Source organism: Mytilus trossulus, unplaced genomic scaffold (genome assembly GCF_036588685.1).
Source record: "Mytilus trossulus isolate FHL-02 unplaced genomic scaffold, PNRI_Mtr1.1.1.hap1 h1tg000187l__unscaffolded, whole genome shotgun sequence".
NCBI lineage: Eukaryota > Metazoa > Mollusca > Bivalvia > Mytilida > Mytilidae > Mytilus > Mytilus trossulus.
In genome coordinates, this window is record NW_026963309.1 from 187,258 (window position 1) to 214,739 (window position 27,482).

The 27,482-nt window shown below is 34.1% G+C and overlaps 1 protein-coding gene across 1 annotated transcript in view; it reads right to left on the minus strand.

Annotated features, from left to right (window-relative positions):
- LOC134700867 (ankyrin repeat domain-containing protein 50-like) overlaps positions 1-27,482 on the minus strand; it is a 42,900-nt gene continuing 15,418 nt past the window's right edge. The window contains exons 10-12 of the mRNA XM_063562023.1: positions 5,037-5,126; positions 1,809-1,884; positions 1-222 (exon numbers count right to left, since the gene is read on the minus strand). Coding sequence (XP_063418093.1) covers positions 1,831-1,884; positions 5,037-5,126 — 144 coding nt within the window. The 3' untranslated portion in view covers positions 1-222; positions 1,809-1,830. The remainder of the gene's footprint in view (positions 223-1,808; positions 1,885-5,036; positions 5,127-27,482) is intronic.

Consider the following 27,482-nt stretch of genomic DNA (forward strand, 5'->3'; position numbering starts at 1 on the left):
TACAATAGGAATGAGCTCTCCTTGTGAGTAGCACACTTTAATACTTTATTTTTTTCTCCTTCTTCAAACATTTAAACCATTTCATACATATTCACACTTCAATAGTCATTTAAACGTCCATCTGCATCTAATTACTCATCCAATCAAATCACACAATTTTCTCAATACAACAAAACACTGTATCGGGACTCCATCCCACTAAAAATCAAAATCAACAACAATCTACAAAACACAATAAATACATTATTATTACAATTTATCTTGTCACATCATTAAACTGTCTAACTCAAATCTATCAAAATGGGTGGGGTGGGTGGGAGATATGTATAACGAAACGGAAGGTACGTACTCGGTAAAGGCAGAACGTCGAATAACTGGTTATAAAAATATCTTATATTTATAATGAGATTCTGCACGAGAATCACGATTTATAATAACTTTTAGATAATTACTTTGTAATACAACTTTTAATTCATGAGGAAGAGGCATTCATCATTCTTTTATCTTTTTACCGTTTTTATCGCAATTATGGAATAGTGCTGTTGATATTTTTAAAGATCGATACTAATTTTTAAAGAATACATATACATCTATCGGTTAGGGGTATAAATGTGATACCAGTGTATATATAAAGAAAGAGAGGAATTTTAAAGTATGTGACATGACTTTTAATCAACACAGAAACATTGTAAATACATGATAACGGAATTGTAATATAATTGTGTGTGGGTAGGATCTCACTGTGTATATAGTCTCAGCACTGCAACGCATTTGGGGGAGGCATCACTGTATATTAGAAAGCAACAATTTATACATACTAGCGTATGGTTCCTCTACAAAGGGGGTTAAAGATACAGAGGTAAGGTAAGGTAAGATTCTACCCTCGTACAAACGGGTAGGATACCTGCATTGCGACATACAATAGCCAATCAAATCATACAATAGCAAACCAGGTATGCAACCATGTGCTCATCAACACGTGTTGAACATAAACAAACACAGACATGTGCTTCTGATACTATTAATAAATATATGTATTGATGTCACATGCCTTGTGAGGGAAACAAGTAAGAATGATATTGACGTTACATACCTTGTTAGGGGACCAAGTAAGAATGATATTGACGTCACATGCCTTGTGAGGGGAACAATAAGAATAATATTGACTTCACATAACTTGCGAGAGGAACTAGTAAGAATGATATTGACGTCACATGTCTTGTGAGGGGAACAAGTAAGAATGATATTGATGTCACATGCCTTGTGAGAGGAACACGTAAAAATGATATTGATGTCGCATGTCTCATGAAGGAACAAGTAAGAATGATATTAACATCACATGCCTTGTGAGAGGAACAAGTAGGAATGATATTGACGTCACATGCCTTGTGAGGGGAACAAGTACGAATGATATTGACGTCTCATGCCTTGTGACAGCAACAAGTAAGAATGATATTGATGTCACATGCCTTGTGAGGGGAACAAGTAAGAAAGATATTGACGTCACATGCCTTGTGAGAGAAACAAGTAAGAATGATATTGACATCATATTCCTTGTGAGAGGAACAAGTAAGAATGATTATCAAAAATATATGAGGAAAGTATAAATTAGATGAGAATGATTTTAAAGTAGATGTGATCTGTAATCTTCATCAATAGCCTACTTCACTTTTCCCATCAATTTGTTAGTTTTTTTCATCATTTTTCATTATAACATTATAAGCAGATATCAAGGTTTCCGTATATTAGAAACAAGTAATTATAAATCATTTCAGCCGGTATCTGAATATTTAACATTATATTATTACCTTCAACTACTGGTGCTGCAGGTTACTGTAAATGGGTGTCAGGAGCTACTTCTGGGGATGTCTTTGACATGACAGTCTACAAAAGAGGAAAAATATGCTATAAACTATCATGCCCCATGTGAAAACTTGTCAAATAGTTTAATACATATATTTTAAAGGCCCAATTTGTCAATGCAAATAATGATTTTTAGAATAATTACAAATTTGCCCATAATTATTTGCACATAATGTTTTAAAGGCCCAATTTGTCAATGAAAATAATGATTTTTAGAAAAATTACAAATTTGCCCATGATTATTTGCACATAATGTTTGGAAAAGAGGAAAAATGCATATAAGATCAAGAAATACATACGTCAGATACATTATTCTTTATAGAGAAGTTGGGAATACATATTTTCAAGTTTTTCATTTGACCAGGCTGATGATACAACCCACACTAACTGGCACTTGAGTTGTGTGATGGTGACTTCGGTCATAAATCCTAATACCCAAAAATGGACGACAAACAATATTTTACTAATGATTTGTAATGTGATGTCCTTTTTCAAATAATTTATATATTTATTTTTTTTCAGAAGCAGTTATTGCCAAGTTCGAAAACAGTAGTGTTATCAACAATAATGCATCATTTCTGAAAGTATGTTTTATTTCTCCCTTTGTTTAATTGCAAGAAAATAGCACATATTCAGGTTTTCAGGTTTTAGGCTCCAATCTGGCAATATGTGCTGTAATGCATGTAATGTGGCTACCTTTATTTGAAATGATCAGTTAAGAAAATAAATCAATTGTTTTCTGATTTTTGTGATTCACCGTTTTTTGCTTTAAAGGTGTCAGACCACCAATTCAAAATCCCTATCTATTCCAACAAATTTTTCATTTTTCAATTGTCACAGCTTTCTAAATGTTTTATCCAAGTATAACTTCATACAAAGCAGGTATATCCTAAAATGTACATGTATCACCTTTCTATCTGCCAATTTTTAATCCATTTTTAATGTTTTCAGTTGTAGTAAAATACCAACAGTCCGAAGGTAACTACTAAACATAGCCCCTGATTTTTCTGGAAATCTTAAATAAATATAGTATGGAGCCCATTAATCCTAAATTTTTAATGCAAACTCACGAGCAAGTAAATTATGTCTAAAAATGGTTTAAATATATTTCTTTTTCACTAAAAGTTTCATTTCTGCAATTTGTTGGGTTATTTTAAGTAAATAATGACATCAAAAGCATTCTATATTTTTTAGGGAAGGACTACTTTAATATAGAACTTTACGTTCTAAATTGGAGTGAGTGAATTGGTGGTTTGACATCTTACCACTATGCCATATCTCACTAGAGTAAATTTTACTGCACACTGCTTATTTAATGATGATGTGATTTATTTGTTTTGTATGTAATTTAAAAAGGTTGTGCAGGAAAGTTAACGTTACTGAGTTTACTAATTTCATAGAGGTTTTATCTATGTAGGTGGCTTTGTCTATCGGCTACATACTTAAAGGTTTAAACTCTATACACAGGTTGACAGCATACTTAACATTTTGTAAAGATGTGCTTTTTGTTTTAATATATGATTATTACATATTTGCAAGAACATGTAAATCAACCTTTCAACACAGAGGTATGCATTATATATACATAAACGGAGATGATGTGATTTATATACCTTGGAGATACCAAGCTGATGACACAAACTAGAGGCTCTAAAGAGCCTGTGTCGCTCACCTTGGTCTATGTGCATATTAAACAAAGGACACAAATGGATTCATGACAAAATTGTATTTTGGTGATGGTGATGTGTTTGAAGTTCTTACTTTACTGAACGTTCTTGCTTCTTACAATTATATCTATAATGAACCTTGCCCATTAGTAACAGAGAAAAATATTTGGTAAAAATTTACATAAATTTACCGAATTAATGAAAATTGTTAAAAATTGACTATAAAGGGCAATAACTCCTTAAGGGGTCAATTGACCATTTAGGTCATTTGACTTATTTGTAGATCTTACTTTGCTGAACATTATTGCTGTTTACAGTTTATCTCTATCTATAATAGTATTCAAGATAATAACCAAAAACGGCAAAATTTCTTTAAAAATTACCAATTGGAGGGCAGCAAGCCAACAACCGATTGTCCAATTCATCTGAAAATTTCAGGGCAGATAGATATTGACCTGATAAACATTTTTATCCCATGTCAAATTTCCTCAAAATGCTTTGGTTTTTGAGTTATAAGCCAAAAACTGCATTTTACCCCTATGTTCTATTTTTAGCCGTGGCGGCCATCTTGGTTGGTTGACCGGGTTACGCCACACATTTTTTAAACTAGATACCTCAAAGATGATTGTGGCCAAGTTTGGATTAATTTGGCTCAGTAGTTTCAGAGGAGAAGATTTTTGTAAAAGATAACTTAGATTTATGAAAAATGGTTAAAAATTGACTACAAAGGGCAATAACTACTAAAGGGGTCAACTGACCATTTCGGTCATGTAGACTTATTTGTAAATCTAACTTTGCTGAACATTATTACTGTTTACAGTTTATCTCTATCTATAATAATATTCAAGATAATAACCAAAAACAGCAAAATTTCCTCAAAATTACCAATTCAGGGGCAGCAACCCAACAACAGGTTAACCGATTCATCTGAAAATTTCAGGGCAGATAGATCTTGACCTGATAAACATTTTTATCCCATGTCAGATTTCCTCTAAATGCTTTGGTTTTTGAGTTATAAGTCAAAAACTGCATTTTACCCCTATGTTCTATTTTTAGCCGTGGCGGCCATCTTGGTTGGATGACCGGGTCACGCCACACATTTTTTAAACTAGATAACCCAATGATGATTGTGGCCAAGTTTGGTTTGATTTTGGCCCAGTAGTTTCAGAGGAGAAGATTTTTGTAAAAGCTAACGCTGGACGACGAAGGACGACGGACGCCGGACGCCAAGTGATGAGAAAAGCTCACTTGGCCCTTTGGGCCAGGTGAGCTAAAAATAAGAGACATCCAACAGACGAGAACACAGATTTTAAACATTTGTCTTTCACATATGCCAACATGTATATTAGGCAAAAAGCTTGGAATTGTCAACTTACATTGTGACAACACATACTACAATGACACTGAAAACTACAGGCAACCGTTTTATTGTAAATTCTTTGTACCAAGTCTGTTTTGTGTCTTATAATCTGTGAATATCTTTTAAAGTAAGACAATACTATTTACCTTAAGGAAGTCCATCAGTTCTTCCTTCTTACTTTTTCTCTCTTCATCATCAGAGCTTTCTATTTTTACCAAATCATAAGGAGTCTTACCCTGAAATACAATCAAATAATCCTTCATTAATTATACACATATATATCTTTAATTTCAAAAACTGTAAAACATTAAAAATAGGTAACTATTGCATTAATTTTACCTATGCAATGCAGAATGTTATCTTATTTATATATACTTGAAATAAAAACCAGTGAACCTAAACCAACAACAAATATGAAGTGTCATTATAAAGAGATCAACGAATAATATTTGAAATTTTGCTGTTAAAGAAATTATTGAATGATTGGTGTAGGGTGTGTTGGTGAAATGTGATAAGATGGTAGTTGTGATGGTAGTGTAAGATGTGTTGCTGGAGTATGATTAAATGTAAAAAAAGTGTATGATTGGTGTAAGGTGTATTAGTGGAATGAGATAAGATGGTAGTTTTGTAAATAGTGTATGATTGGTGTAACGTGTATTGGTGGAGTATGATTAGATGGTAGTTTTGTAAATAGTGTATGATTGGTGTAAGATCTGTTGGTGAAATGTGATTAGTTGGTAGTAAAATGTGTTGCTGGAGTATGATTAGAGGTGTCATACCACCAATTACTCCCTCAAATTTAGAACGTATGTGAAAGTAGGCCTACTCGGACAAAAAATAGTGCATTTGATGTCATTGTTTACTTAAACTAACCAACAAATTGGCAGAAATGAAACTTTTGGTGAAAGAGAAATATATTAAGATCATTTTGAGCTAAAATTTACTTGTTTATGAGTTTGCATTAAAAATTGAGGATTAATGCACTCCATAGTATACTAATTTAAGATTTCCAGAAAACCAGGGGTTATTTTTAGTGGTACCTCTATTCGGAATACCTTTTCTTTTTTATATGATTTTAAACACCTGCTGAAAATGTGCATGTAGAAAGCTGATACATGTACAATTCAGGATATATCTGGTTTCTATGAAGTTAAACTTAAGGTAAAATATTTAGAAAGCTGTGAAAATTGTAAAATTTGGTTGAACAGATAGGGACTTTTAATTGGTGGTATGACACCTAGATGGTAGTTTTGTTAGTAGTGTATGATTGGTGTAAGGTGTATTGGTGGAATGTCATTAAATGATAGTTTTGTTAATAGTGTATGATTGGTGTATTGGTGAAATGTGATTAGATTAGGGATGTCAAAAGATCTGAAATTTAATACTCGGATATTCGGTCATGATACTCGAGTACTCGCGAGTACTCGGATAAATCTTAAACGTTTATTGAAAAGTTTAGATTTTAGGTAGGATGCAGTATTTTTGTTAATACCTATCATAAACATGTTAACGAAAGACAAACGTACTACAAACATAGCTTGATGCTCTGTTTTTTTGTGTATCTAAAAACAATGAATTACCGACCGCCGTTTCTATAAATAACCTATAATCGTTTGCCGGTGTACGTGTTCATGAACCTAATTTAAAAAAATAAAAAATATTGCATATAAAGTCCAAAAAAGTAGACAATATACATGTATGTATCATCTGTTCCTTAGGAGTTCGTATTTTTTTTATAATACGACTTGTCCATATATTGGCAACAACAATATTGGACTTCAGGTACTTGTGCTTATTCGTGTTGCTCAGTCTTACTTTTTCTGTGTTTTTTTTTGCACGATCGTTTATCTGAACTTCTTTTTTTTTAGCCATGCCGTTGTCAATTTATTTTCGACCTACTGGTTTGAATGTTGCTCTCGTCTATATCTTTAAATTGTAAATTAAACAATTATAGTTCAGTTTCAAATACAGAGTAATTAAATTAATTTAAATGTACATCTCATACCAATTACGTTTATAATTAACAAACAAAGATAAGTGTTTACGGCTTGTGATGAGTTTTAAAATTATTAATCCATGAAAGTGTTGATCCGTTTACAAACACTGTTACAAATATCTCTAATCAGTTCCGTGGGGTTCACCGCAGGTAACATTGATTTTGTTCTTGTTTAGAAACATGATATGGTCAACAATTTCAGACGAAGGACTGTTTGACTTTCTATTTTTTGTTACAATTAATGCAAATGAAAAAATTAGCTCGGAAGGAAAGGACGTTGCTGGTATTGCTATAACAAAACGTAGCCTCAAGATAAACATCTTATGTCGTTAATTGATTTTATTTAGTATTACGAATGGGGTGTTTCAAATGAACTAAAGTGAGTGGGAATGTTTAGAGAAATATCTCAAGATGTATAACAGTCAAACGAGTATCCGAGTACTAAAACTGTACTCGAGTACTCGGCCTTCCGATCGAGTACCCGAGTACTCGACTACTCGTTGCCATCCCTAGATTAGATGGTTGTTTTGTTAATAGGGTATGGTTGGTGTAAGGTGTATTGGTGGAATATGAGAAGATGGAAGTTTTGTAAATAGTGTATGATTGGTGTAAGGTGTATTGGTGGAGTATGATAAGATGGTAGTTTTATAAATAGTGTATGATTGGTGAAATGTGATTAGATGGTAGTAAGATGTGTTGCTGGAGTATGATTAGATGGTAGTTTTGTTAGTAGTGTATGATTGGTGTAAGGTGTATTGGTGGAATGTCATTAAATGATAGTTTTGTTAATAGTGTATGATTGGTGTATTGGTGAAATGTGATTAGATGGTAGTTTTGTTGATAGTGTATGGTTGGTGGTGTATGGTGTGTTGGTGAAATGTGATTAGATGGTAGTTTTGTTAATAGTTTATGATTGGTGTAAGGTGTATTGGTGGAATGTGATTAGATGGTAGTTTTGTTAATAGTGTATGATTGGTGTAAGATCTGTTTGTGGAATGTGATAAGATGGTAGTAAGATGTGTTGCTGGAGTATGATTAGATGGTAGTTTTGTTAGTAGTGTATGATTGGTGTAACGTGTATTGGTCGAATGTGATTAGATGGTAGTTTTGTAAATTGTGTATGATTAGTGTAAGGTGTATTGGTGGAGTATGATTAGATGGTAATTTTGTAAATAGTGCATGATTGGTGTAAGATCTGTTGGTGAAATGTGATTAGATGGTAGTAAGATGTGTTGCTGAAGTATGATTTGATGTTAGTTTTGTTAGTAGTGTATGATTAATGTAAGGTGCATTGGTGGAATCTCATTAAATTGTAGTTATTTTAATAGTGTATAATTGATGTAAGGTGGGTTAGTGCAATGTGATTAGATGGTAGTTGTGATGGTTGTGTATAATTTGTGTAAGGTGTTTTGGTGAATGTAATAAGATGGTATTTTTGTTAATAGTGTAAGATTGGTGTAAGGTGCGGTGTGTTGGTGGAATATGATAAGATTGGTTGTGGTAAGTTATGGTTGGTGTAGGGTGTGTTTGTGGAATATGATAAGATTGTAGATTTGTTAATAGTGTATGATTGGTGTAAGGTGTGTTGGTGTAATGTGATTAAATGGTAGTTTTGTTAATAGTGTATGATTGGTGTAAGGTGTATTGGTGGCATGTCATTAAATAACCGTCACAACTACCATGAAATCACATTCCACCAAAATAACTTACACCAATCATACTTTATAATCACAACTACCATCTAATCACATTCCACAAACACACATTACACCAATCATAAACTTCCAACACAACTTCCATCTAATGACATTCCACAAATACACCTTACACCAACCATACACTATTAACAAAACTACAATCTTATCACATTCCACCAACACACCCTACAACAATCATTCACTATTAACAAAACTACCATCTAATTATACTCCAGCAACACGTCTAACTACCATCATAACTACCATCTTATCACATTCTAACATCACACCTTACACCAATCATACACTATTAACAAAACTACCATTTAATGACATTCCATCAACTAACCCTACACCAATCATCAATATTTACAAAACTACCATCTATTCACATTTCACCAACACACCCTACACCAATCATACACTACCAACACAACTACCATCTAATCATATTCCATCAACACACCCTACACTAATCATACACTATTAACAAAACTAACATTTAATGACATTTCACCAACACACCTGACACCAATCATACTCTTCCATCACAAATACCATCTTATCACATTCCACCAATACACCTTTCACCAACCATGTACTACCGTCTTATCACATTCCACCAACACACCCTACACCAATCATACACTACTGACACAACTACCATCTAATCACATTCCACCAACAAAACCCTACACCAATCATACACTATTAACAAAACTACCTTCTAATCACATTCCACCAAGACACTATACACCAATCATACACTATTCAACAAAATTACCATCTAATCACATTCCACCAACACACCCTACACCAATCATACACTATCAATAAAACTACGTTCTAATCACATTCCACGCACCCTACACCAATCATACACTACTGAAACAACTACCATCTAATCACATTTCACCAACACACCTCAATACAATCATACCCTACCATCACTACTATCATCTAATAACATTCCACAACACACCCTACACCAATCATACACTACTGACACAACTACCATCTAATCACATTCCACAAACAAAACCCTACACCAATCATACACTATTAACAAAACTACCATCTAATCACATTACACCAATCATACACTACTGACACAACTACAATCTAATCACATTCCACCAACACACCTTACAACAATCATACCTTACCATCACTACTATCATCTAATTACATTCCACAACACATCCTACACCAATCATACACTACTGACACAACTACCATCTAGTCACATTCCACCAACAAAACCCTACACCAATCATACACTATTATCAAAACTACCATCTAATCACATTACACCAATCATACACTACTGACACAACTACCATATAATCACATTCCACAATACACCCTACACCAATCATACACTACTGACACAACTACCATCTAATCACATTCCACAATACACCCTACACCAAGCATACACTTCTGACACAACTACCATCTAATCACATTCCATCAACCAACCCTACAACAATCATACACTATTAACAAAACTACCATCTAATCATATTCCACCAACACATCAAACACCAATCATACACTATTTACCAAAACTACAATCTCATCACATTCCACCAACACACCCTACACCAATCATACACTACTGACACAACTACGATCTAATCACATTCCACCAACAAACCTTACACCAATCATACCTTACCATCACTACTACCATCTAATCGCATTCCACAACACACCCTACACCAATCATACACTACTGACACAACTACCATCTAATCACATTCCACCAATACATCTTACACCAATCATACCTAACCATCACTACTACTATCTAATCGCATTCCACAACACATCCTACACCAATCATACACTACTGACACAACTACCATCTAATCACATTCCACCAACACACCATATACCAATCATACACTACTGACACAACTACCATCTAATCACATTTCACCAACACACTATACACCAATCATACACTACTGACACAACTACCATATAATCACATTTCACAACACACCCTTCACCAATCATACACTATTTAACAAAACTACCATCTAATCACATTCCACCAACAAACCCTACACCAATCATACACTGATAACAAAACTACAATCTAATCACATTCCACCAACACACCTTACACCAATCATACACTTGTGTGGAATAAACTAAGAAAGTCGTATGTGTACTTTGCGTTGTGTTTACTTTGCGTATAATATTTACAATGGCGAAGCCCATACAAGGTGTAAGCAACGTCACAAGCATGTGAACGTAAATACGGGAAACGTAACGTTATAACTTCGAACTATTCTCAACATACTGGGGCCCGCAAATTGTATTTATGTACAAAACAATAGACTATTACTTTAAATGTTCATCAATAAAGAAAGAAATTTATAATTTTACACTTGCAGGAATTACTGTCTCTTCAAAACACAAAAATAGGAATTTGAATTAAACTTTAACGAGTCCATGATTTTATTCTTTCCATTGTACGAATTGATGCCTTTCGCAAGGGCAATGTTCTTGACGGTATTTCTTCGTTGTTTGGTTCTTCCATGTATTCATCAGATGGTGTTACTTTGTTTATTTCTTCTTAACGGGATGGTGCGGGATATAATGTACGTCAATACCTTTACTTATATCGGGATCCTTAACCTTCTCAATAAATCCTCGGCGTTCTTGATCCTTGATTATCTGTCCATATACCATAAGCATTTCGGGATCTTGACTTAATTTTCGAATGACGTTTTCAGTTCTTCTTTTCGTTACGAAGAAATTGTTAGGCAAGGATTCGTGATCTGGTTTCCATGGCAACTTTGATATGTACTTGTTTTCTCGGAATTCAATTGCTGACTTTTGATTTGTTTCCATATAGTCTTCCGTTTCAACATCTGTCGTATTGCTATCTACTTCTAACGACTCTAATTCCCAAAATCTTTCTAAATTCAACTCTTCTGGTTTGTGCGATGTCAATATGTTGAACAAACCTACATTACTCTGTTGTCGATTAGACGTTGGAATTGGACCAGACAACAAATAGCCAAGTTTGGACTTTACGGCGGTTGGACCATTTCCTCTTAATATTGTATCCTCTACGAAATCCCAATAGAAATCAGCTCCGATGAGCAAGGAAATTTCAAAAGAAGAGTTGTCTTCTGTAAACGGATGAGCTAAACGTAATCCTTTCAGGTACTTTAATTCTCGTATACCATTACCGATGTAATTGGTTAACGAGTTGGCGATGTTCGGTACTACTAGAACTTCAACTGGAATTTTCGTTCTATTTATCGACTCTACGTATACGCGTGCTCTTGACAAATGACGGACTTTGCTGTCGGTACTTCCAAATGCCGATAAATGTAAGGTTTCTGTTCCTAGTATTTCTAAATCTATTTTCGATGCTAACTCCTCGGTAACAAAAGAGCGCTGTGCTCCTTCATCAAACAAAATGTGCGTATCAACATATCGATTTCCCCCAACTGGTGCAACGGCAGTTTTTAGAAGCACGTTCGAACGGGATTTTTCTTCAGACGAATGAAAACTTGTGGCGATCAATGTATTTTCGCTATCATCAACTTCGGCATTAACTGACATTTGCTGATCACTAGTACATGTATTTCCATGGCAAAGACTTGTGTGGTGCTTTTGATGGCACTGGCGGCAGCGAAATTTCGATTTACAATCTACGGGACGGTGTGATCCTAAACAGTTAAAACATAACTTCTTCTCTTTGACGATTGATAGGCGTGTATCGTGATCTGTAACTCTTTGGCATTTTGCAGGGTCATGTAAATTCTGGCAGAATATACAAAGTTTTTGTCGAATATTTGGTGTTTGTCTCTCACGGTTATCGAATGTATCTACTTTACTCGGTTCACCTTTTCTATTAACGCATGTCAAAAACGATGCGGTCATTGTGGTAGGTTGTATTGAATCCATAAACGACGACGAGCGTTGTCCAGCTTCAATTATAGTGATTTCTTTCAAAATTCCACGTCTCAAATCAATCAATTCCCAATTATCGGAACCGTTTTCACGAGCTAAGTGTTGTCGTATTTCTGACGGAAGCTTGTTCAGTATTATCGGAATAAGTAATGCACCATACGATTCTCCGGAACGGCCTACCGATTCAAGACCTCTTATATAAGCCTCTAACTTGTCGTAATAAACACGTAGACTGAGTAGGTTATTTTGTGGTGCTCTAAGTTCTAGCATAGCTTGCATATAAGCATTTGTAATCTTATGCGATTGTCCGAAGCGCTCCTTTAATAGTTTAATAGCTTCCATGTAATTTGAGTTTGTGAGCGGTAACCCGTCAATAGTTCTTGCAGCATCATTAACAAGCTGGGATTGTAAATAACTAAATTTCTGTACGTCTGTGAGTGTTACATTGTAATGGACGGAAGATTCAAAAGAGTCCCAAAATGTTTGCCAAGTCAGAATTTCTCCGTCAAACATGGGTAGTGTAAGTTTCGGCAAATGGTGATTTTGGTTGCTAGGTTGCTGGACGGGATACATTTGTGTTGTGTACGGAACAGAACTGTGTTGATTAACGTTTTCAAAAGTGTGAGAAGATATTGCGTGATCATGCTGTAGGATATCATTATCAGTACATACTTTTTTTGCGAATGTTTTCCGTAAATGTCGTATTTTGGTGTTCAAAAAGAATTTGTACTCATCTGCATTTAAAATTTCCTCCTCGATGTCCTCCTCCTTCAAAGAATTCATAATATCTTCGTCCAATGTACTAATAATTTTCTGTTTTTGAATTAATGTTTCTAAAAGTTCAGCACTTTCTTCATTGTCCAAGTTTGAATCATCTTCCGTTTTTCGTAAAAGTCTCTTTACTGCACTTTTGTGACCGGCTCTGACTGCTTTCAGCTTGCTGTCCATCTTTTCCAATGGTCACGGCACCATAAATGTGTGGAATAAACTAAGAAAGTCGTATGTGTACTTTGCGTTGTGTTTACTTTGCGTATAATATTTACAATGGCGAAGCCCATACAAGGTGTAAGCAACGTCACAAGCATGTGAACGTAAATACGGGAAACGTAACGTTATAACTTCGAACTATTCTCAACAACACTATTAACAAAACTACCATCTAATCACATCCCACCAACACACCCTACAACAATCATACAATATTAACAAAACTACCATCTAATTATACTCCAGCAACACAGCTAACTATCATCAAATCAAATTCCACCAGTACACCTTCCACGAATCATACCTTACCATCACAACTACCAACTTATCACATTCCAACAATCATAAACTACCATCACACCTACCATCTAATCACATTCCACCAATACACTTTACACCAACCATACACTATTAACAAAACTACCAATAAGCTTTACACCAATCATACACTATTAACATTAATCCTACATTGCTGACACAACAACCATTTCATCATACTCCACCAACACACATAACGCCAATCCTCCATTACTGACACAACTACCATCTCATCATAATCCACCAACACACCTAACACCAATCCTACATTACTGACACAACTACCATATCATCATACTCCACCAACACACCTAACACCAATCCTATATTACTGACACAACTACCATCTAATCATACTCCAGAAACACATATTACTCTAATCACACACTATTAACAAAACTACCATCTTATTACATTCCACCAATACACCTTACATCAATCATACACTACCAGTAGTGTATTATTGGTGTTCGATGTGTAATTAGAGAATGATTAGATGGTTGAAGTACTGGCAGTGTTATCGGTGTTAGATGTGTAATTAGAGAATGATTAGATGGTTGAAGTACTGGCAGTGTTATCGGTGTTAGATGTGTAATTAGAGAATGATTAGATGGTTGAAGTACTGGCAGTGTTATCGGTGTTAGATGTGTAATTAGAGAATGATTAGATGGTTGAAGTACTGGCAGTGTTATCGGTGTTAGATGTGTAATTAGAGAATGATTAGATGGTTGAAGTACTGGCAGTGTTATCGGTGTTAGATGTGTAATTAGAGAATGATTAGATGGTTGAAGTACTGGCAGTGTTATCGGTGTTCGATGTGTAATTAGAGAATGATTAGATGGTTGAAGTACTGGCAGTGTTATCGGTGTTAGATGTGTAATTAGAGAATGATTAGATGGTTGAAGTACTGGCAGTGTTATCGGTGTTCGATGTGTAATTAGAGAATGATTAGATGGTTGAAGTACTGGCAGTGTTATCGGTGTTAGATGTGTAATTAGAGAATGATTAGATGGTTGAAGTACTGGCAGTGTTATCGGTGTTAGATGTGTAATTAGAGAATGATTAGATGGTTGAAGTACTGGCAGTGTTATCGGTGTTAGATGTGTAATTAGAGAATGATTAGATGGTTGAAGTACTGGCAGTGTTATCGGTGTTAGATGTGTAATTGGAGTATGATCAGATAGTAAGTGATGTGCTGGCAGTGTATTATTAGTGTTAGATGTGTAATTAGAGTATGATTAGATAGTTGATGTGCTTGTAGGCTATTATTGATGTTACTAACAGGGATTAACTTAACAGTTGCCCAGTCGCTCAAGGCAACCACATTTTCAGCTGGGCAAATATATTTTATCATCCCGATAGCCTAGGTGGCGACTGTAAAATATTTTGCAGTGAATCCCATTTCTACCCATCCCCTGCGATATAAACAAAACTTGTTCCCAAATGGAAACCTGATTGTCTATTCAAAGCGAATGAATTAAAGAGAAAATTTCTGTTAACTAGTAAGTTTATTTTTATAACCAAAACTCAGACGGGCAAATAAGTTTTCGATGCGAAGTCACGATTTTTACATATACCCCATCAGGGATGGGGTAATTTAAAATGTAATTATAATTAAGTGAAATGCATTACAATTTTCCATGTAATGGAATGTAATGTGTAATTGAACATTTTTTTAATTACTTGTGATGGTAATTTAATTAATTACAATGAAAAAAGCTTGTAATGCTCAATTACTTTTGAATTACATTTCAATTACATGTACCTTTATGGTGTTAATGATAAGGATTTTTGTTTAATAATATAAATTGTAAAAGAATATTTATTTTTCAAATATTGATATCACATACTTTCTGTAATTTCTTCTAAAGTTTTTATATAACTTATTTGACCAACAGAATTTTTTTCTGAATAGTCTTATTATTTGAAAAAATACATATGTTTTTAAGAAAGATAACTAAATAGACTGAAAAGTAATAAATCACCATGTTAAACAAAAACAAAAAAATGTGTGAAAAATCTTTATGAGAGTTCATTTAGAATTTAAATTTACTGCACACAATCATTTTGTCAAATTAGTATACACAAAAGGATTATATTGGCAAGTTAATAGGAACTAATTTCCTCTTCTATCAACACATCTACTGATTATGGAAGTATTATACCTCCATGTTCTAATCAAGCAATATATGACAAACTAGCTCCAATAGAAATACTTTTGAGAATGGCTGTCAAAATGTACAGACCAGAGAGATGCAGACTAAATGACAAAACATTAAAATTACTCATGATTATCAAATGCAACGCTTAAACTATGTTTACATGAATATTTTACACATACATTATACATACAAGTATAATATTGGTTAACAAATATTATGATGAAATGTAATGTGTAATTTAATTAATTACTTTAGTAAAGTAATTGTAATTTAATTAATTACATTTCAAAAACTGTGTAATGTGTAATTAGTGTAATTGACAATTTTTGCAATGTAATGTGTAATTTAATTAATTACATTCCAATGTTATTGACCCCAAGTCTGTACCTTATTCTCTAAACAAGTGTTTTTATCTATCTTTTAAGGCTTCTACAAGTATTTAATTATTGTTTAGTATTTTAGTCAAAACTATTGAATCTACACTGCTTCAGAGATGCATTCTAGTTGCACAAGGAGTCAATACAGACCAGTATTTGATGATAACTTGTCCATGCATCGCTATTTACAAAATCTTTTAATGAAAAAACGAAATGCAAAATCTTGTAAATAGATATAAAAATATCTAGTTTGCTATTCAATCTTCTATAAAAACTAATTGTATAATGTTTTTGATCAACACTATTATAGGATGGATTGAATTTGAAATAGAATTTAATGATTGATAGAAACAGCTATAGTATCAAATTGTCAACAGGAAGTTCAAATTTAAGGGAGATAATTTTGGAGGGAAATGTTTTATTTTATAAGTATAAAAATTGATTGGGCCCATGAAATTTCAACTGGGCCCCTGAAAATAATATTTTTGGGGCCCAGCTGGCCTCTGGAGAAAAACAGTAAAGTTTAATCCCCTTGTTAGATTTGTATGTAACTGGAGTATGATTACATGATTGAAGTGATTTTAGTGTATAATGGTGTTAGATGTGTAATTGGAGTATGATTAGATGGTTGCTGTGTAGGTAGAGTATTATGTGTAATTGGAGTATGATTAGATTATTGATGTGCTGGAAGTGTATTATTGGAGTTAGATGTATAATTGAAGTATGATTAGATGTTTGATGTGCTGGTAGTGTATTATTGGTGTTAGATGTGTAATTGGAGTATGATTACATGATTGATGTTATTATAGTGTAGTGTTGGTGTTAGATGTGTAATTTGAGTATGATTAGATTGTTGGTGTGTAGGTAGTGTATTATGTGTAATTGGAATATGATTAGATTGTTGATGTGCTGGTAGTGTATTATTGGTGTTAGATATGTAATTGGAGTATGATAACATGATTGAAGTTATTTTAGTGTATTATTGGTGTTAGATGTGTAATTGGAATATGATTAGATGGTTGATGTGCTGGTAGTGTATTATTGGTGTTAGATGTGTAATTGGAGTATGATTACATGATTGATGTGCTGGTAGTGTATTATTGGTGTTAGATGTGTAATTGGAGTATGATTAGATGGTTGATGTACTGGTTGTGTATTATTGGAGTTAGATGTGTAATTGGAGTATGATTAGATGGTTGATGTACTGGTTGTGTATTATTGGAGTTAGATGTGTAATTGGAGTATGATTAGATGGTTGATTAGCTGGTAGTGTATTATGTGTAATTGGAGTATGTTTAGATGATTGAAGGTATTTTAGTGTATTATTGAGTTCAGATGTGTAATTGGAGTATGATAAGAAGGTTGATGTGCTGGTAGTGTTTTATTGGTGTTAGATGTGTTGGTGGAGTATAATTACATGATTGAAGTGATTTTAGTGTATTATTGAGCTTAGATGTGTAATTGGAGTATGATTAGATGGTTGGTATGCTGGTAGTGTATTATTGGTGTAAGATGTGTAATTGGAGTATGATTACATGATTGAAATTATTTTAGTGTATTACTGGTGTAAGATGTGTAATTCGAGTATGATTCGATTGTTGATGTGCTGGTAGTGTACTATTGGTGTTAGATGTGTAATTGGAGTATGATTACATAATTGAAGTTATTTCAGTGTATTATTGGTGTTAGATGTGTAATTGGAGTATGATTAGATGGTTGATGTGCTGGTAATGTATTATTGGTGTTAGATGTGTATTGGAATATGATTAGATGGTTGATGTGTAGGTAGTGTATTATGTGTAATTTGAGTATGATTACATGATTGAAGTGATTAGTGTGTGTTATTGGTGTTAGATGTGTAATTGGAGTATGATTACATAATTGAAGTTATTTTAGTGTATTATTGGTGTTAGATGTGTAATTGGAGTATGATTAGATTGTTGATGTGCTGGTAGTGTATTATGTGTGTTAGATGTGTAATTGGAGTTTGATTACATGATTGAAGTTATTTTAGTGTATTATTGGTGTTAGATGTGGAATTGGAGTATGATAAAATGGTTGATGTGCTGGTAGTGTATTATTGGTGTAAGATGTGTTATTGGAGTATAATTATAAGGTTGATGTGAAGGTAGTGTATTATGTGTAATTTGAGTATGATTACATGATTGAAGTGATTTTAGTGTATTATTGGTTTTAGATCTGTAATTGGAGTATGATTAGATGGTTGATGTGCTGGTAATGTATTTTTGGTGTTAGATGTGTATTGGAGTATGATTAGATGGTTGATATGTAGGTAGTGTATTATGTGTTATTTGAGTATGATTACATGATTGAAGTGATTTTAGTGTGTTAATGGAGTATGATTAGATTGGTGATGTGCTGGTAGTGTATTATTTGTGCTAGATGTGAAATTGGAGTATGATTACATGATTGAAGTTATTTTAGTGTATTATTGGTGTTAGATGTGTAATTGGAGTATGATTAGATTGGTGATGTGCTGGTAGTGTATTATTTGTGCTAGATGTGTAATTGGAGTATGATTACATGATTGAAGTTATTTTAGTGTATTATTGGTGTTAGATGTGGAATTGGAGTATGATTAGATGGTTGATGTGCTAATAGTGTATTATTGGTGTTAGATGTGTATTGGAGTATGATTATATGGCTGATGTGTAGGTAGTGTATTGTGTGTAATTGGAGTATGATTACATGATTGAAGTGATTTAAGTGTATTATTTGTCTTAGATGTTTAATTGGAGTATGATTAGTTGGTTGATGTGCTAGTAGTGTATTATTGGAGTTAGATGTGTAATTTGAGTATGAGTAGATGGTTGATGAGCTGGTAGTGTATTATTGGTGGTGTTAGATGTGTAATTGGAAAATGATTACATGATTGAAGTTATTTTAGTGTATAATTGGTGTAAGATGTGTAAATGGAGTATGATAAGATGGTTGATGAGCTGGTTGTGTATTATTGGTGCTAGATGTGTTGGTGGAGTATGATGAGATGTTAGTTGTGTAAGTAGTCTAGGATTGGTGTTAGGTGTGTTGGTGGAGTATGATGAGATGGTAGTTGTGTCAGTAATGTAGAATTGATGTTAGGTGTATTGGTGATGTTTGATGAGATGGTAGTTGTGTCAGTAGTGTAGGATTGGTATTAGGTGTATGGGTAGAGTTTGATATGATGGTAGTTGTGTCTGTAGTGTAGGATTGGTATAGGGTCTGTTGGTAGAGTATGATGAGATTGTAGTTGTTTCAGTAATATAGGATTGGTGTAGGGTGTGTTGGTGGAGTATATGAGATTGTTGATGAGCTGGTAGTTGATAATTGGTGCTAGATGTGTTGGGGATGTTTGATGAGATGGTAGATGTGTAAGTAGTATATGATTGGTGTAAGGTGTGTTGGTAGGGTATGATGAAATAGTTGTTGTGTCAGTAGTGTAGGATTGGTGTTAGGTGTGTTGGTAGAGTATGATGAGATGGTAGTTGTGTCAGTAGTATATGATTGTGTTAGGTGTGTTGGTAGGGTATGATGAGATGGTAGATGTGTCAGTAGTATATGATTGGTGTTAGGTGTGTTGGTAGAGTATGATGAGATGGTAGTTGTGTCAGTAGTATATGATTGGTGTTAGGTGTGTTGGTAGGGTATGATGAGATGGTAGATGTGTCAGTAGTATATGATTGGTGTTAGGTGTGTTGGTAGGGTATGATGAAATAGTTGTGTCAGTAGTGTAGGATTGGTGTTAGGTGTGTTGGTAGAGTATGATGAGATGGTAGTTGTGTCAGTAGTATATGATTGTGTTAGGTGTGTTGGTAGGGTATGATGAGATGGTAGATGTGTCAGTAGTATATGATTGGTGTTAGGTGTGTTGGTAGGGTATGATGAGATAGTTGTTGTGTCAGTAATGTAGGATTGGTGTTAGGTGTGTTGGTAGGGTATGATGAGATAGTTGTTGTGTCAGTAGTGTAGGATTGGTGTAGGGTGTGTTGGTAGAGTATAATGAGATGGTAGTTGTGTAAGTAGTATATGATTGGTGTTAGGTGTGTTGGTAGAGTATGATGAGATGGTAGTTGTGTAAGTAGTATATGATTGGTGTTAGGTGTGTTGTTGGAGTATGATGAGACGTGGTTGTTGTGTCAGTAGTGTAAGATTGGTGTAAGGTGGGTTGGTGGAGTATGATGAGATGGTATTTGTGCCAGTAATGTAGAATTGGTGTTAGGTGTGTTGGTGGAGTAAGATGATATGGTTGTTGTGTAAGTAGTATATGATTGGTGTTAGGTGTGTTGGTGGAGTATGATGAGATGGTTGTTGTGTCAGTAGTGTAGGATTCGTGTAGGGTGTGTTGGTAGAGTATGATGAGTTGTTTGTGGTGTCAGTCGTGTATGATTGGTGTAAGGTGTGTTGGTGATCTATGATGAGATCGTAGTTGTGTCAGTAGTGTAGGATTTGTGTTATATGTGTTGGTGTAGTATGATGAGATGGTTGTTGTGTCAGTAGTGTAGGATCGGTGTAGGGTGTTTTGGTAGATTATGATGAGATTGTAGTTGTGTCAGAAGTGTAGGATTGGTGTAGGGTGTGTTGGTAGAGTATGATGAGATGGTAGTTGTGTCAGTAATGTAGGATTGGTGTTAGGTGTGTTGGTAGGGTATGATGAGATGGTAGTTGTGTCAGAAGTGTATGATTGGTGAAGGGTGTGTTGGTGGAATGCATGTTGGTAGTGTATAATTGGTTGAAGGTGTGTAAGTAGTATATGATTGGGGGAAGGCATGTTTGTAAATTTGGTGAAAGGTATGGTAGTAGTTCATGATTGGTGGAAGGTATGTTGTTAATGTTTTATGGTTGAAGGTTTGTAAGCAGTGTTTGATTGGTGAAATGTATGTTGGTAGTGTTTGATTGGTGGTAGGTTTTTTGGTAGTGTATGATCTGTTGAAGGTATGTTGGTAGTGTAATATTGGTGGAAGGTCTGTTGAAAGTGTTTAATTGGTGGAAGGTAAGTTGGTAGTATATGATTGGTGGACGGTATGATGGTAGTTTATGATTTGTGGAAAGTCTGCTAGTAGTGTATGATTTGTAAATAGTATGTTGGCAGCGTATGATTGGTTGTAGGTATGTTGGCAGTATATGATTGGTGGAAGGTATGTTGGTAGTGTATGATTGGTGAAAAGTCTGCTAGTAGTGTATGATTTGTAAATAGTATGTTGGCAGCGTATGATTGGTAGAATGGAGGTTGGTAGTATTTGCTTGGTGGGTGGTATGTAAGAAGTATATGATTGGTGGAAAGTCTGTTGAAAGATTATGAGTGGTAGAAGGTAAGTTGGCAGTGTATGATTGGTGGAAGGTATGGTGGTAGTGTATGATTGGTGGAAGGTATGTTGGTGGTGTATGATAGGTTGAGGGTATGTTTGTAGAGTATGAATTGTGGAAGGTATGTTGGTAGTGTATGATTTGGGAAAAGTATGTTGGTTGGTAGTGTATGATTGGTAGAAGGTATGTTGGTTGTTTATGTTTGATGGAATGTATGTTGGTGGTGTATGATTTGTGTAAGGTATGTTGGTAGTGTATAATTGGTTGGAGGTGTGTTAGTAGTATTTGATTGTATGAAGGTTTGTTAGCAGTGTTGAATTGGTGAAAAGCATGTTGGTTGTGTTTGATTGGTGGTAGGTTTTTTGGTAGTGAATGATCTGTGGAAGGTATGTTGATAGTGTAATACTGGTGGAAGGTCTGTTGATAGTGTTTAAGTGGTGGAAGGTAAGTTGGTATTGTTGGTGGACGGTATGTTGGAAGTGAATGATTTGTGGAAAGTATGTTGGCAGATTATTATTTATCAAAGGTATGTTGGCAGTATATGATTGGTGGAAGGTATGTTGGCAGATTATTATTTATTGAAGGTATGTTGGCAGTATATCATTGGTGGAAGGTATGTTAGTAGTGTATGGTTGGTGGAAAGTCTATTGGCAGATTAGGATTGGTAGAAGGTATGTTGGCAGTGTATGATTGGTGGAAGGTATGTTAGTAGTGTATGAATTGTAAATGGTAGGTTGGTATTGTATGATTGGTTCACGGTATGTTGGCAGCATATGATTGGTAGAAAGTAGGTTGGTAGTGTATGCTTGGTGGAAGGTATGAAGACAGTATATGATTGGTGGAAAGTCTGTTAGCAGATTATGAGTGGTAGAAGGTATGTTGGCAGTGTATGATTGGTGGAAGGTATGTTGGTAGTGTATGATTGGTAAATGGTAGGTTGGTAGTGTATGATTGGTGGAAGGTATGTTGGTAGTGTATGATTGGTTGAACGTATGTTTGTAGTGTATGATTGATTGTAGGTATGTTGGTAGTGTATGATTGGTGGAAGGAATGTTGGAAGTGTATGATTGGTGAAAAGTATGTTGGTAGTGCATGATTGGTGGAAAGTATGTTGGTAGTGTATGATTGGTAGAAGGTATGTTGGTAGTGTTTGATTGGTGGAAGGTATGTTGGTAGTGTATGATTGGTGGAAGGTATGTTGGCAGTGTATGATAGGTGAAAAGTATGTTGGCAGATTATGATTGATTGTAGGTATGTTGGCAGAATATGATTGGTGGAAGGTATGTTAGCAGTGTATGATTAGTGAAAGGTCTGATGAAAGGTATGTTGGTAGTGAATGATTGGTGGAAGGTTTGTTGGTAGCGTATGATTGATGGAAGGTATGTTGGTTGGTGATGATTGAGGGAAGGTATGTTGGTTGTTGATGATTAGGGGAAGGTATGTTGGTTGGTAGTGTTTGATAGGTGGAAGGTTTGTTTGTAGTGTATGATTGGTGGAAGGTATCTTGGCAGTCTATGATTGGTGGAAGGTATGTTGGTAGTATATGATTGGTGGGTGGTAGGTCTGTAGTGTATGATTGCTTTTTCTTTTTTAAGCTTACTAATAACGTTTTTTTTTTTTATTTCTGAGTATTTTATTGGAGCATCTGTTTCTCTTTTAGATGTTATGTTCCTTTCAATATTGACAAGCTGTTTTTCTATTTCCTCTATCTATTTAATATTTACAAATGTTGGTTTTCCTTGGTCCTGAATATGCTTCATATTTTTTTCTTCGTCTTTTAAAATTTTTTGGTACTTCATTACCAACATTGTTTTTGTTTTTCATTCCTTTAAGTATTTCCCAATAATCTTTAGGTTTCTTATCAAAACTATCTGTCAACGAGTTAAATATCATCTCTCTGTATTGTGCTTATTAAAATTTGACCATTTTTTAAAAACTTTTTAACAATTCAAATATTTCTGTTTAAGTTGATTATTTGGACATTTTTTAAGTTTATTTCCAACCAAGTTTATTTCTTTTTTTGTCTCATAGACACAATTGTCTGACCATACCTTCCTATATTTTTTTCTCTTACTTTTAAATCTCTTTGATATTTTATTTTTGATAAGAAATCTCAGAGATATTTTCAAAAATATTAGTTAAATTTTCAGTTGCAACATTCTGAATTCCTTCATACTCATTGAATTCAAAATTTAAAATATCGTTTTTAATATGTTTGATGTAAGAGCGTTAAGTATGGAAAGCCAACGAGGTCAAAATTCTTAATTCATAACTTATCAATTTGTAACTTGTAGGTGTGTAATTTCATAATTCGTAATGCGTAAATTGTCAGTTTGTAACTTGTATATTTGTAATTTCAAAATTGTTAATTCGTAAATTGTCAATTTGTAACTTGAAACTGTGATTTCAAAATTCTTTAAATTTGTATATTGATGTTTTGTAACTTGTAACTTGTCGATTCTTGAAATGTTGATGTGTGAAATGTCAAAGTGTTAAATGTTGTCGTTGTATTATGCTAACGATCATTATGACGACAAATTGCACTCTGTTTCTTCTTCTGTAAGTAGGAGCACCTCCATATGAAATATATACCTAACTAATTTAAATCAATTATATATAGCACAAACATATAATAGAAAACAAATAGACATACAATATATTGTCTGTTTTATATGGCATGTTTACCAGGGACTCAGTTTTATATAAAGGTGACCTCGAATAAACATATATTATGTTAACTGTACTCATCACCAAACCTGGGAGAGTATGTCACCTCCTCACGGTATTAATGTATCATAGATGTGCCGCTGGAATGGGCTTCCTTATCAACTTTGCAAATATATTACTGTCACTTGGCAGGATATTTCTTCTTAATATTTGACCGAGTTAAAATTAAATGAAATACATGAAATATAAGACGGAGCTGGAAAATTCATACTAATATCAGTGTTCTCAGGTGCAAATATTTGACTGAATGTATGATGGGCGAAATGGATGGACACCCATTATTTCTTAATATTATGAGCTCAATATTAGAATTTCAGAAAAGAATGTAACTAACTTATGATTTATTTAATGTACGAACAATCTTTATTTAAAATTTGGCTCTTGAGTAATGAAGATAACAAATGTTTTATATAATATTTGTACTTTGCAAAACAAATCGAAATTTAAATGAGTAACTTAGTTAATGTATATTTTATATCAAAACTGTATTGAATATGCAATATTTTGTGACAAAATCTTAAGGAACCAGAAAACTGAATGGGGACCTAAAATGGCCTTACATATTTGCAACGTAGCCAAGAAGGCCAACTCAACACTAGGATTGCTGATAAGAAATTTAAAATATTGTCCATCGGGATGCAAGAAAACTGCATATAATTCACTGGTCAGGTCAATAATGGGTTTTGGTCAATAGTATGGACCCCTATACATCTACGAACATCAACAAGCTTGAAAGAATACAGCGACAACCTGCAAATTTTATAACAGTAGACTGCAAATCCGGAGAAGATGGTTGCGTCTCAAAAACGCTCACAAACCTGAAACTACAAGACATACAGACAAGAAGCTCAAACCAGAAGCTAATTTCTGTACAAGGTGGTTTCTGCTATAGAACCAGACAATAAAAAAAGTTTGTAACCTACACCCACTTTTAGCCAAAGTGTCACCCTACCCCTTTGACTAGTGAAAAAAATTTCACCATCTCGCCATTTGCATGCCAGAAGCAATTATTTCCAATATGCATATTCTTACCCTAATTGTATTTCTCCATGATAATCTTTGCACATGATTTAGGGTTTGACCGGGGGGATTGTCTTGATAATTTTGAAGAGTAAAAGGGTAGCCTGGGATCCTGGCTCACTGCTCGGCAGAAGAGTCAGGCGGATTACAACATGATTTGTCAATAGCGCTGGTCATTTCTTGACATATGGGTGGGAAATATTTATATTGTTACCAACTCATTGCAAATTATTAAAAAATTCATATGAAATACAAATTTCAAAAAATTTAGCTTTATTGATTAACATCGTGAATCAACTTGGTTAATAAACGATCCAATCAACGAAATATTAGATTTGGCCGTCGGGTTACCGGGCTATAAGGAGGGGTGGCACCGGTGGGGGATATTACCAAGAGTACTGGGCAATAAGCAGCAGTTGAGAGGGATAGGGGAACATTTTGGTCTTTTAAGTTGTTAATTTGTATAGAACGAAAAATCAGGTAGCGGCAATTCTTAAGCTTTGTGACAAGAATTATAGTTCAGTTGGCATGTATATTAATATATATTTATATCTGTCAGCCCTATCCAATCCTGTCAGAATAAAATGGTAAGATAGTAGCATTTAAGGATTAACAGAAATTGTTTATTACTAGTACCTGGGTTTTCAAGTAATGATGTAGCCTTTCAAAGACGACTATATGGTATTAGGTATTCTCATTGTTGAAGGCCGTAATTAAGTTGCCTATACTTGCTTATTTACACCGACTTTATTTAAACTTTGGTGGATAGTTGTCTCATTGGCAATCATACGGTTTGTTTACACATCTCCTTATTGTATTTACTTGAATAATTCTGTCGTTTTGTTCCGCTGACAAACGACTATTTCATTAACCTCGCAATTGGGAGAGATCGATTACGTGGAGGGACTGAACTATCATTGGGATGTAAGTTTTTATATATAGTTTCCGCTTGAACGAAACGCCACCTGTTGTCTTCATGCAAAATACAACTGGCATCCTGTAAACATGCATTCTTTTTTGTGGCATTTGCTGAACATAATTGATTTAAATAACTAGGTACATACTCCATATGAAGGTGCCCCTACTCACAGATGGCTTATGTACACGAAGAAGAAACCGAGCGCCATCTGTCGTCATAATGATCGTTAGCATAATACAACGACAACATTTAACACTTTGACATTTCACACATCGACATTTCACGAATCGACAAGTTACAAGTTACAAAACATGCAAAACATCAATATACAATTTGACAATTTACCGATAAGGAATTTTGAAATCACACAGTTACAAGTTATAAATTGACAATTTACAAATTAACAATTTTGAAATTACAAATATACAAGTTACAAACTGACAATTTACGCATTACGAATTATGAATTTACAAAACTACAAGTTATGAATTGACAAGTTACGAATTAAGAATTATGATCAGTTGGCTTTCCATATTTAAGTAGCAAGTTTTGTAAATTTTCAGTTTATTTATATGTATTTAAATCTTTCCATTTTTTTTCTATATGACTTTTAAGGTCAAAAATTAGTTTTATATTACAATTTAAAGTTAACTGAATCTGTACATGATCTGATAAGTAAGTAAAATCATCAGTTTTAAAGTATTTCACTGAGGACAGGAGACTATCACTTATTAATGCATAATCTACAGCACTGTATCCATTTATTGACATATAATTATAGTAGCCTAGGCTGTCCCCTAATAAAAAAAATTGTAAGGGTTCCGCGGAACCCAGTGTCTCGCCTACTTTTGCTGTAAATCGCAGGCTCAACAAAATTTAAGGAAAAAAATCAGTAAAAATATTCCTCTTGATACTATCTTTTGATTATAGAAGCTTCTGTTCAAGTTTTGCAAAAATCTAGGACAGTTAATGAATCTAAAACTTTAAACTGCAGACTGTATGTAATGTTAACTGGAAGAAAAACTAAGTCCATTAAAAAGTAAAATACAGAAAAAATGGATTTATTTTTTTACAAAATTTACTTCTGGATACTATCTTATGATCATAAATAAGCTTATGTCCAAGTTTGGTACAAACACGGGA